Source organism: Equus przewalskii, chromosome 2 (genome assembly GCF_037783145.1).
Source record: "Equus przewalskii isolate Varuska chromosome 2, EquPr2, whole genome shotgun sequence".
NCBI classification, from domain to species: Eukaryota; Metazoa; Chordata; class Mammalia; order Perissodactyla; family Equidae; genus Equus; species Equus przewalskii.
This window is the reverse complement of record NC_091832.1, coordinates 108,220,530-108,234,193: the sequence shown is the minus strand read 5'-3', so window position 1 is coordinate 108,234,193 and position 13,664 is coordinate 108,220,530. Positions and strand designations below refer to the sequence as shown.

Here is a 13,664-nt window from a genome sequence, read left to right as displayed (position 1 = left end):
AGGTATACAAGGTGATTCAGAAACATAAAATTTTAGAGCCACTATTTCAGAAATCCTTAAGAAGTATAGCTGGTAATACTTAGTAATTTGTTGTGGGAATGAGGGGGAGTTCAGGATAATGCTTCTGTCTTGGGCACCTGAAGGAAGAATGATAACATCCGCTATGATGACCAATGTTGAAAAGAAGCAGGATGTATTAGAAAATGGCTGCATATGGGTCTAGACAGTTTACAAACGGTGCTGGGGAATGTTCATTTGGACAAATATAGTAGGTGGTTGAATAGAAGGGCCTGGAGATCAAAAAGCAAAACTTGGAATCATCAATATGTAGGGCACAGCTAAAGCCATGAATATAAATGGAATTTTCTGGGCAGAATGTATAGTCTAAGAAAAGAGCTTTGAGTAACACCAGGATTTATGTGGCAAGCAGAGAAGAGAAGCCTATCAAAAGAGACAAGCAGTAGATACTGGAGGCAACCAGAGGAAGTCAATGACCGCAAACCGGAACAAAGTGCCTAGATGTGGAATTCTCAACAAGAATTGTTGGAGGAGATAAACTCTTTAGTGCAAAGAAAGGATAGGCGTGATTTGACCGAAGAAAATAGAAAACATTTTAGAGAAGAGAAAGAGCATCAGGGAAACCTAAAAGTAAGAGTAATCAGATGATCAGTAAAGGGTTTTGACATGGTGGAAGAGAGAATTACCCAAAGGCTGAATGAGGTAGTACTGTAGTGTAGATGAGAGTAGAGAGAGTAGAGAGAGAGAGAGGACTTAGAGTGTCATCTGATGCATCTGAAAACGGTTTATAGTTTACACCAGGAATTTGTGTGATTTTTAAATGGCACTTACAGAAAATTTCTAGATCTTGTGAGAAGAGTAAGTTGAGGAGATGAGACCGCAAGTGGAAGAGTTAAGTAAGGAATCTTCAGGAACGAAGTAGTCGTGGGATGGACACATCAGAGAACAGGAAGATCAGGGCCTGACTAAGGCAATGGAAACAAATTTCTTCACCATTTTGAAGCTTAAACAGTTTACAGACCACTCAGCAATTTAAGATAGACAAGACCTGGACATCACCTCTGATGAATGAGCTCCAAAGAGGGAGATTTTTATCTTCAGTGCTGTTTCCCCAGAGCCCAGACCACAGTGCACACTGACATATATTTTTCAGTCACTTCATTAATTGTGATATCTAAGGCCTAGTATAAATTAATGGAAGGGGCATAATTTTTAAAAATTAAATGAATAGTTTCGCTGAATAGATATATATTAAGATAGTCAAGGAAGAAATACCTGTATGACTTGGTGAAATTAAACATTAAGAAAAGTGGTTTCTTTTGAACATTCCATAAGTTTAATGGGGTTTAAAAATGTCTAACACTTTCAGACTACTGTTTTCTGAGAGATCATAAAAAGGATGCATTCTTCATACATTCACCCTTGCGTGAAAAATCAAACATGGTAAAATGTTAGGTGGAGTTTAGTAAGTCTTGGGCACTCTGTGTTTACTTGTTCTTGCTATATTTTCCCAAGGATATTCTGGACCACTGAAGGAAATTCCTCCTGAAAAATTCAACACCACAGCTGTCCCTAAGTACTATCAGTCACCCTGGGAACAGGCCATCAGCAGTGATCCAGAGCTTTTAGAGGCTTTATATCCTAAATTTTTCAAGCCTGAAGGAAAGGTGGAACTGCCTGATTACAGGAGCTTTAACAGGTAATTCAATTATCCTGGGGGACACTGTTGGTGTGTATTACCAGGGTTTTTATATCATGGTACAGAAAATGGAATCCTCTGGTAGAAAAACACTTTTTTCTTTTAAGAATAGACTCAAGGGGCTGATCTGATGGCATATGGTTAAGAACATGTGCTCTACTTTGGCGGCCCGGGGTTCATGGGTTCTAATCCTGGGCATGGACCTATACGCTGCTCATCAAGCCATGCTGTGGTGGCATCCCCACATACAAAAATAGAGGAAGACTGGTACAAATGTTAGCTCAGGGACAATCTTCCTCAAGCAAAAAGAGGAAGATTAGCAACAGATGTTAGCTCAGGGCCAATCTTCCTCACCAAAAAAAAAAAGAAAAAGGAATAGACTCAAAATAGCAATATAGGATAACTCCTGAACCTAGTCAAAGACTCATTTTTGCATTACTAAGGCCAAACCTCGGTCTTTTTTAATATAAAAATGAAGGAAATGATTCAGAAACTATCACTGTTATGAAATCAAGATTCTCTTCCACATTTAAAAATGTCATTTTAATAATAATGTCTAATTCAAATGTCGATAGTAGTTTATGTGTTGCTTCAAATGGCAACACTGTTCAAGAATTTCAGAAATAATTCATATATAGGATGATGAGAATTACTGTGTAGCTCCAGGTTCTAATTTATATTTTCATAGGCTTTAAGCCAGATTAAAGGTAATTTGGGGACTAATGGCCCACAACTCCAGCACGTGTACAAACCAAACTTTATGCTATCAAAAATATTGCTAAATAATAGCTGCATTATAGTTTACACAATGGACATTTATTTTTCCTTCTTGTCTATTTTTTATAATTTCCATGGGGATTTTAGACATATTTTAATGGTCTCATAATCCATTGTTTGATCATTTGATTTTCATTTTGGGGTAAAATCCAGTATGCTGTCTCACACTCACAAAAATTAGACCCAATTTATGGGCTGCTTAATGACCATTCATTTAAAAAATTAATAAATTAAGGAGTAATCTTGGATTTACAAAAGAAAGCCACAAAGCCTGCATTTAAACAGTGATCTTCTTTAGGACTTTTTGAATTTTTGTACTATTAGCATTTTAGTTTTCATCTACCACTATAGTAATAGATTAGCACTACACCTATTATTAGTAATATATTAGTAATACTTCTACTAGTATTACATCTAATACTATCAGTATAGTTAGTAATACTAGTAGTATTAGTACTACACCTATTATTAGTAATATATTAGTAATACTTCTACTAGTATTACATCTAATACTATCAGTATAGTTAGTAATACTAGTAGTATTAGTACTACATCTATTATTAGTAATATATTAGTAATACTTCTACTAGTATTACATCTAATACTATCAGTATAGTTAGTAATACTAGTAGTATTAGTACTACACTATTATTAGTAATATATTAGTAATACTTCTACTAGTATTACATCTAATACTATCAGTATAGTTAGTAATACTAGTAGTATTAGTACTACATCTACTGCATAACGCATCTATTGCATAAATAAGGCATACCATAGAATTTAGGAAGGAGTTGAGGAGTGGCACGGAAAGGAGGTTGGAAGCCCATTCTAATCCAGGATATAACTTTTTTCCAAAGTAAGAATGTATAAAATTTAAAAAAAGTAAAACACTAGGGAGAAATGGAAAATAGTGGAGCACTTGAGGCTTGTCTTTGAGATTAGTCCTTTAGAGATGCCATATGACTTCAGTGTATCTTGTGGCTTCAGTACCCCACACCTACTGAGCAGCTTGCTTCTAGTTCTACAAACACATTGATGGGTTTGGGTTGCTTATAAAGAGATGCCTATTGATTGTATAAATACCAAGAATGTGCTATATCAATGAACACAATACTATGTAATTAGGAAATGTAGCTAAATGTGTTAAATCAAGGCTTTTGTAAATGTAACATATAGCGTGTGTGTGTGTGTGTGTGTGTGTGTGTGTGTGAGAGAGAGAGATTGAGAGAGAGAGAGAACTTAACCTGCTAATACTGCTCCTTTACTTGAGAAAATGTTATTCCTTTTTATATACACATCAATATAGAAATAAAACAAGCACTTAATGTTAATCAAGATTCCAGTCTATTCTTAGATTTTTTTATTATAATTAAGTAACATTAACAGATGAAACAAAACATGATGTGACACATAGACAATCCCAAGCAGGTAGCTTTAAGATCCTTCCTGTTATTAAAATATATGTACCTGGCTACACTAGGCTTAAGGCATTGTCCATTGCATACATTACTTTAGAAGCCTACCTAACAACAATAAACAGTGTAATCATATCTTCAGCTTAAATGCTTGCTAAATGAACAAAACTATAAAAAGTCACATAGGTAGGACATGGAAATCCATTCCTAGCTATGGCAGACTGGTTTATATCAGAACAACTTCACAAAAGTATGTTGAAAAGCTAGTTATTAGAAAAATGATTTTAAAAAATGATTGAAAAGCTACCAAGAAGTAAGAACTTGAGAGCTAAGATCCTGGAGATAAAGGAACTTTAGAGATATAAACCCAACATGTGGTACCACTTTTCCTCTTGAGGCTTTTGCTGATTCATTGGCAGCAGCTAAGAAGAAGTAGAGAAGATGAGCAAACCTTTTGGCAATCTCAAGATTCTGAGGAAGACCAAAAATAGGGAAATAGGGTCTGCTAGGAGGAGGGGCCCAAAGATTCCAAGCTCTTAGTTGGGAAACATAAAGGGTTATACTTCTGAAGTAAAGGTGAATAGACCAGCCTTCATGAAATTAAATGTTGGTCCCAATCAACACAGTCCTAGATTCGATAAAGGTCACCTTCTTTAAGTCAAACTGTCTGCCATGGACAAAAGCAAATCTTCTCTGGAAGGGAGATGACACCATTCAGAGACTCAAATTATCTCTACAATTTTTTTACACAGTGTTCATCAGTCAATTAAAAATTACCAGGTATACTATGAGACAAGGCCAAATGACTAAAAGTAAAGAGAAAAATAATAAAAGAAACAGACACAAAGATCAAATTATTGAAATATCAGACACTTTAATTGTGAGAGATATCTTCAAGAAAATAAATGACAAGATGAAGAATTCCAGCAGATTGGAAATGTTTTTTTAAAAAAAGGTCAAATGGAAATTCTACAAAAATGAAAAGTACAGTAACTGAAATTAACAACTAAAGGATTAAGTCACTGGATCGATATAAAATTTACAGGAATTACAAAGAACAGAGAAACATGTTAAAATATACCAAGAGAATGTAATTGGTAAAATTCAATCTGTGGGAAACTCTATAGGACAAATTATCCCATATCTTCAATAAATAAAATGCAAGGAAGAGATGAAAGGGAAATCAATCGTGTAAAAAAGATTTAAAAGGCAAAACTAAACCATAATAGTTAGAGATGCACACATGGGTTATTAACATATAAAGAAAGTTTTAAAGTATTTTATAAATTGATATTACATAAACATCAAGATATTGACTGCAACTAGGGGCAGGAGAGGGTTGTGACTGGGCAGGGACATGTTTGGGGCTTCTGGAGGAGCTCTTAACATTTGTAGTGGTTACAAAATGATTCACTTTATAATAAGTTATCGTAGATTTTTCTGAGGTTCTCTGTACTTGTGTTATATTTAATGATAGAAATGTTTTTTAAAAATTAAATAAATAGATTTCATGGCAGATTAAACACAGCTTAAGAGAGAATTCATAAACTAATTCAGAAAATGTTCAAACTGAAGCATAGAGAGAAAAAAAGGATTCAAAAAAAGGAAAATAAAGCCAGCCCAGCAGCATAGTGGTTAGGTTTGTGCACTCTGCTTTGGTGGCCTGGGGTTCATGGGTTTGGATCCCGGGTGCGGATCCAAACACCGCTCACCAAGCCATGCTGTGGAGGCGTCCCATATACAAAACAGAGGAAGATTATCACAGATGTTAGCTCAGGGCCAAACTTCCTCACCAAAAAAACCCCAAAATGCAAGAAAATAGCAGAAGCCACACTTGGAAGAGTACTAACAATGACAATATATGTGTGTGATCAGATTTCAGGAGGGAATAAGAGAGAGAAGGCACAAGCAATATCTGAAGAGTTAATGACCAAGAATTTTTCAAATTTGACAAGAGACATCAAGCCTCAGGTTCAAGAAGTACCACACAACCCAGAAAGGGTAAACACAAAGTAAACCACACAGAGGCACATGAGTGTAAAACTGCTGACAACCATAGACAGTACGAAAATCTTACAGCTAGGGAATAAAAGACACATTCTCGTAAAAATAAGATGGATGATTTCCCAACTGGAATTATGGGAGACAATGGAATAACACCTTTAAAATTACAAAATAAGTAACTACCAGACTATAACTCTATATCCAGTGAAAATATTCTTTAAAGGTAAAAGTTAAAATAAAAACATACGCTCATTTTTAGACAAAAATTGTTTGTGGACCTCTGCTAGACAATGAAACAATAATAATAAACAAAAGGTCTAAGTAGAAGAAAGGAAAAATAGAAGTGTCCTTATTCACAAATGACATGATTATGTCCACAGGAAATTCAAAAGAAGCTACAGGTTTGTAATTAGAATTGGTAAGTAAATTTATCAAGGTCACAGAGTACAAGGTCAACATAAAACTTAATGATATTTTTATATATCAGCAACAAATAATTAGAAAATAAATAACATTCATTAAGTTTTACTTTATTATTCGTATACTTTTTTTAATGTATCTTACACTTCAATAAAATTTATTTAAAAAAATCACGTAAGCAAAATAATCTCAATAGGTATCTGGACCTTTAAAAATTAAATGTGATAAAAGTCATTCTTTGAATTTGTCCAGAACACATTCCAGCAATTTAAAAGAAAGGTTAAAATAATCTCCAGGTGCAAATTGGGTTATCTTTCCTGTTATAGGCTATTTAACAGGATTTTATTTTATCAAAGTACTCAAGATTACGAGAAAAAAATTGACCAGAAATTTAGTTCCTCACACAACTATTATATTTATACATTTTAAAAATAAAATGTAATCAGAAGTATCATTTTCCCATCTGCTTCTTAAATAATTCAATGTTATTATACTGACTTTATTCTAATATATTTTTTTCGTTTTTGCAAAAACAAATGAGAGCAACAGAGAGAGAGAAAGAAAGAAAGAAGCAGTTTCTAAATATCCCCAAAGTCCTTTGCAAAGAGTAAAACATTATTTGGTAGCCCCACATTATTCTACATAATTATTAGATTCCGTTAATAAAGCATATAAGGGTAAGGTGCAGTCTGATAGCATTCAGCAAGGGTAATGACTGGATGAGAACTGGCTCTCAGGTCATAGTTTCAAAATGGCCCATAGTTTAACACAACTTTGTCTTCTTGTACACATTTTGAATATATTTAAATATTATGCTGTATTCAAATACCACTATATTAAACCCACGTAGCATGCGAGGAAAAGTAAACTAGGAGCAAGCAGGTTTCCAGCTCTGCTTCAAAAAGCTGTATGACTTTGGGTATGTCACTGAACCTCTCCCGGTGTTAATTTCTTCACCTGTAAAATAGATTCTATGATTATATGATTAAGTACCTTTACATATATTATATCCATCAGCTGTCTGGAAGAATTATTTCTTTTAATTTCTATGCAAACATTTTGCATAATTCTTTACCTTATAGAACAATCAGTAATTATCATGGCTGTATTATATGTCCAACACTAGTAATTTTTACAAACTCAGTCCTATCACTAATCAATCAAAATAAACAAGAAAGCGTCTATTAACTGTGAATCTAAGTAAAAAGGGATTTGTTTTCTTAGGCTGGCACTTGAGCTAACACCTGTTGCCAATCTTTTCTCCTTCTCCTTGTCTTCTTCTTCTTCTTCTTCTTCTTCTCTTCTCCCCAAATCCCTCCCAAGAACTAGCTGTAGATTCTAGTTGTGAGTGCCTCTGGTTGTGGCATGTGGGACTCCGCCTCAGCACAGCCTGATGAGCGGTGCTAGGTCCACACCCAGGATCCGAACCAGCAAAACCCTGGGCCGCAGAAGCAGAGGGCACGAACTTAGGCACTCGGCAATGGGGCTGGCCCTAAAAAGGCTTATTCATCACATAGATGCCAAAGTATAAAAGTTTTTTTAAGTCAGATCTATATTTGAAGAATTTATACCATGGAAATTATAGAGATGCATCTTTCAGTAGAATATTCCAAATCTTTCCGTGGAAATTTTGCCTCCCTAGCTTTGACTAAAACTTGAAACAATTTTTAGAGATCTTAAAAACTTTCCAAGGAGTCTCCCACTTTGAATGCTTAACATCTCTGTTGATGGACTTTACTTTGTGTCTGAGGGCAATAAAAATTCAAACAAACAGGACATAGTCTCAATGGTGCCAAAGAAAAGAAAACTCTGTTTTTCAAATAGCAGGCTTTCCCTGGATCAGTGGTAGGAGGTAGGAGACGGGTGATGGAACGGAAGGGAATGTTTTCATTTACAGAAGAAAATGACCCACAAATTGGGAGGAGAAAACAAAACAGACCTGGATAAAAGGGAAAAGTTAATGTACTAAATGCCAAACCCAAATATTGGATTTCAGCTGCAGAGGAACATTTCTTCTCTGATTTAATTCAGAAAGAAATAAATAAATGAGTAAAATTCATTTCTGGAATTAATCAAAACAAGATTTAATTGACCAGATTCAGCCTAAATCTAGAAATGCTTGATTTCAGCCTCTTGTATCCAATGGATAGCTATATATTCTTAAACGCTCAGGAACGGATGTACGGCCTGTGCAATTGCATGACCCCACGCTTAGAAGGGCCGTGTCTGGTTTAATGCTTTGCTGTCTCTGTTTTGAAATTAACAACTTTTTAACAAGGACCCCCAAGTTTTCATTTTGCACTGGGCCCTACAGATTATGTAGCTGTTCCTGATCCCAGGCTTTAAGCTTAAGAAGTGTTTCCTGACCTACCAGGCAGTCTAAGGTGCTTTTTACCATAAGCTCCTCTGCATTTCAGGACGGTCTTTCCTTAGAGTAACTATTTTATTCCGTGATGAGTTGGTTTTTTCCTTGTATTTCTCTCTTTACTTGTCTTTGACTTCACTGAGGTTAAGACATACTACAATCTTTCCGACTTTGAATTCCTGACACATAGCAGAGTTTCTAGACGTAATAAGTAATCAGTAGTTTGTCCTATGATAAATGAATGAATCAGCAAATGAACAGACTACTGATACACAATGGCAAGCCTCTAAAATGCTGAAATATTGTCTTGGACATCTTGCACATCCAAAAATAAAAGTTTTACTTAAGTACTGAATCAAATTTGTGTCATAAAGATGCTTCACTTCACTAAAGCAAATGACAAAATGTGGGACATTGAATCACTTAGTTGCATCATGAATGGGACAGCAGCCTTCTTTGACATCACTTAGACATGGTGGGCTGACATTCCTAAACACGTTACTCTACTTAGAAAGTGATCTCAGAAGGCCCAACTCTCCTTAAGAATTATCTCGTGTGGTGTGGTATAGGGTAACAACTAAAGCAGGCCTCCAGTGAGTCTCTCTGCCTGGGTCTAAATCCTGGTTCTGCAGCTCTATAGCTGGGAGACTTTGAGCAAGTCATTTAACTTATCCATGCCTCAGATTCGTGTATTAAATGGGGATGTAAATAGAACCAGCTGATAAGGTTGTTATGAGTGAGGATTTAGGGAGACAATAACGTAAAGCCTTGGTACTCAAGGTGTGGTCCTCAGACCAGCAGCACTGGCATCATCTGGGAACTGGTTAGAAATGCAGAATCTCAGGACACACTCTAGACTGACTAAATTAGCATCTGCACTTAACAAGACAGCAAAGCGATTCCTATACCAATAGAGTCTGAGAAGCACTTAGAATAGTGTCTGGTGCACAGTACCCGGTCAATAAATATTAGCTTTCACCATTACTATGCCTTCTGAAGTTTACTAATCATAAAGCACCTGAATGGTAATCTAAGTTCTTAAAGTTCTTTTCCAACTTGACCTCTCTTACCTCCAGAGCTTTAGGCTCTGGATATGAAAGTCCATATGATAAGATTGCTGAAATCCCACATTAGACGCAGGATACTACCAACCAGTGATCTGTTATTATCCGTATCTTCCAGAGCAATTTGGGGGAAATATTAGAAGGTCAGTCATCTTGAGAATAGATGCAACAGAAAGTAAAACACACTGCTCTTCATAAGGGAGCAAAATGCTAGAAGACAAGAAAATTATGGGCCAATAAGATATGAGGTTCTACACTATATGACACAGTTACATCTGCTACAGCCATGGGTGAGGTCATCTATCCACTCTGTGGACATTCCCTTTGCTGAAGATTTTAACACCTGGTTCACTGTCTTCTTCTCCAGTATTATTCCTGTCATCACTTTTTGGTGACTATAATATCCATGTAAATCATCCTCTGAACTCTCTGCCCTGTCAAGTCCTTGACTGTCTCAGTTTTCCTGTGGTTTTTGTTGTGGAGGAAGACTTACCCTGAGCTAACATCTGTGCCAATCTTCCTCCACTTTGTATGTGGGTCACCACCACAGCATATGGGTCACCACAGCATGGCTGACAAGTGGTATAGGTTTGTGCCTGGGATCCAAACTCACCAACCCAGGCTGCTGAAGTGGAATGCACCAAGCTTACCCACTATGCCATGGGGCCAGCCCAAACTCTCACTGTTAAGGATTGTTTTCTCAATCCCATCTCAGTCACTCTTGACTTTTCTGAAAGTTTGTCATTACCAATACCTATGCTACCTTCAAAATTTCTGTTTCAAGCATCCCACTCTCTATCACATTGTACCTTTACTTTTCGTTTATTCTTTACTTCAATAATGCTTCAATCCTACCCGTCAAAGCCATCCAACTTCCCAAAGTCCATCAGTCACTTTCTCCTTACCTAACCGGACTCCATTGTTCCTCACTATTGTCACACAGAAGTTAGGATAGTCAGGAAAGATCACAGAGTCATGGAGCTACAAAGAAAATCAGATCTTTTCCGGGTTTTAAAATAATCTCCACAATATTGGAGAATCTATATAGTTGTGCCAATTCCATTGTCAAAATGTTTAGGAGGATCTTCTACGTACAATGTTATAATGAGTTATGCAGATACATCAGAGAGAATTCCAATCCTTTTGGAGTACAGTCTGGTAAGAAATAAGGCAGACATACCATGGGTATAACAAAAGATGGAAAGGTTACAGGGGAAGTAAAAATAGAGTCCATGGACACTTAAGAGATATAGAACTTACTTCTGGCTGTGGGAGATTTGGCAGAGCTGTAAGAGGAAAGTTAATTATGTTACTTAAATAACGTACTTAGAATTTTAAGTGGGTTTAGAAATGTAGTAGCAAGGGTCAGCATACTCCAAGCAGAGAAACGAGACTATGAGTAAAGGCAACGAGGCAGGTGGGCCTAAAGGAGAAGAGCGAGCAATCAGCACACTTAGTTTGACTAGAACAAAGGTGTATAAAAGAGAACAGGGCAAAACCAGCATGACTGACCTTTCCACTGGGATATCGAAATCATTTTTTCCAAGCACACACCAAACATTCCTCTCTGTCTTTCATCAGCCAGTTTTTAAAACTTTAAACCTATGAGTAATCCTTGATTTTTATATCTCCCTCACAATTATTATCCAATTTATCAGCAAATCCTGTTGCCTCTACCCTTAAAACACATCCTGAGACCACCCACTTCTTTCCATCTTCGTGGAGAACACCTGAAACCCAAGCCGCCATCATTTCTCACTTGAATTACTGCAGTATCTTTCCTCCTTCCACTCCCGTCTCCCTATAGCTGTTTGCACAGCAACAGCAGCCAGAGTGATCTTTATAAACATTTAATCAGATTATATCACGTCCTTTGCTTTATACCTGACAATGGTTCCTCTTCACGCTTAGAATGAAATTCATAATCCTTTCTTGGACAAAGTCCCACACAATCTACCTCTCTGTTCTCTTCCTTCTTTGATCTGCCCCACCTACTAGTCTAGCAGCACAGGCCTTCTTTCCTTTCTGGAACATGCCAACATTATTTCTGCTTTAGATTCTTTGCATTAGCTACTCCCTCTCCCTGAAATGCTAATGTGCTTCAGTTGTGCTGTCCATGGCTAACTTCTGACCTTCCGAGGGCAGTTTAAATGTCCCCTCTTTAGAGAAGTGTTCCCTGACTATCTAGTCATTTGCGTGTGCCCTGTTACATTATCCTGCTTTAATTTTCTGCATAGCTTTTATCACTATTGGATGTTCGTCTATATGTTTATGTTTTTTTATTGTCTGTCTCCTTCACTAGAATATAAGTGCTCAGACTTTGACTACATTGTTCACTGCTACATCTCAGCGCTTAGAAATATGCCTGAATGAGCTGAATGTGCTGAATGAATATCCAAATTAATGGCTAAATCAAGCTAGAACATTATGTGGGCCTTGAATGCCAAGATAAGGAGTCAGACTTTATTCAGAAGACAGATGGAAGGATTTTGAGGTTTCTGAAGTAGGGATAGAAAGATGCAAAAGACACACTTCTTGCCCTCCGAGTTTATAATACACAGGTGACCCAAACCAAACCACATTATTAAAAAGAGAAGCTGACAATAGGAAGTACCATATCATAAGACTAAATGACACAAGATAATCAATGCTACAGGAATTTGGTTGAGGAAGGAAGTGTGAGCTGGGATAGTGGGAGGAAGTTAGAACTTACAGGCCACAGGACATACACAGGTGGAGAGGAGGCAGGGAGGAAACACCTGAAGCAAGGAAACATTGTTAGCAAAGGCACAAAGGCAAGAAATGTTTGCGATGAGCTCAGGGTACAGGGAATAGATTAGTCCAAAACTAAGAGTTACATACAAAGGGACTTTACACCAACTTGTTATCACTATCTGTTTTATCATAAAGGCACAGTCCTTACATGGAAATGCTTGCCTCAGAGGTAAAAAACTGAAAACCATACTAAGCATATAACAGAACAACATGCTCATAAAATCATAAATTGTTTTCTATTTTCTGGCAAATATGTTTGAAAATTAATTAACGTATTCTTTTTCTTTTCATTTCCTGCAGAGTTGCCACGCCATTTGGAGGTTTTGAAAAAGCATCAAAGATGGTTAAATTCAAGGTTCCAGATTTTGACCTACTACTTCTAACAGATCCCAGGTTCATGGCCTTTGCCAATCCTCTTTCTGGCAGACGGTCCTTTAACAGGACTCCTAAGGGATGGGTTTCTGAGAATATTCCTATAGTGATAACAACTGAACCTACAGAGGATACCACCGTACCAGAAACAGAAGACCTCTGAAAAGAAAGTTCTATGTGCCACAGAAACCTCTGAACATAAATGTTGCTGTTTTATTATTTCTACTTACTGGCAAAGCCACTTACACTCTTCATTGGTAGCAATAATTTTATAGCAATTTAGCAATTTTCCTTTTATGGCATTTAACTTCAATCTCAGATCAAACACTAATAAACAATTCAAAATCTTATTTAAAACTTTTTAACTCACTTGTCTTTATTCATAATTTTGTTTTCACCTGATCTAAACAATCCAGGCTTTTCATTGAGAGAGTCCAGAATAGTAACTGACAACAGAAGTTTTCATCTTTGTTTCCTTTAATATGAGCCATTTCTGAATAAGTTTTTCAAATGGAATCTAAAATCAAAATACAGTGCAAGATAGACTGATTCAGGGTTTTATTTAAGGGATGAAAGCCATGAAAGATGATGTACAAACACTATTGGTGGAGAAAAGGGTTGGGTTCTTCCTTTCTGGCGACCATGATAAAATAGCGTGTCTGGATGAAGTCTTTTCATTAGTCATTCTTTGAATTTCTAAAGTGCTTGTATTTTTCGACATGCTTTAAATCATTAGATAATTATTCTAAATG

General features: G+C 36.5%; 1 protein-coding gene across 1 annotated transcript in view; it reads left to right on the top strand.

Moving 5' to 3' along the window:
• Nucleotides 1-13,269, top strand: part of MYOZ2 (myozenin 2) — a 38,645-nt gene extending 25,376 nt beyond the window's left edge. Inside the window, exons 5-6 of the mRNA XM_008533159.2 lie at nucleotides 1,534-1,717; nucleotides 12,841-13,269. Of these exons, the coding sequence (XP_008531381.1) occupies nucleotides 1,534-1,717; nucleotides 12,841-13,075 (419 nt within the window). The 3' untranslated portion in view covers nucleotides 13,076-13,269. The remainder of the gene's footprint in view (nucleotides 1-1,533; nucleotides 1,718-12,840) is intronic.
• Nucleotides 13,270-13,664: the final 395 nt, after the last annotated feature.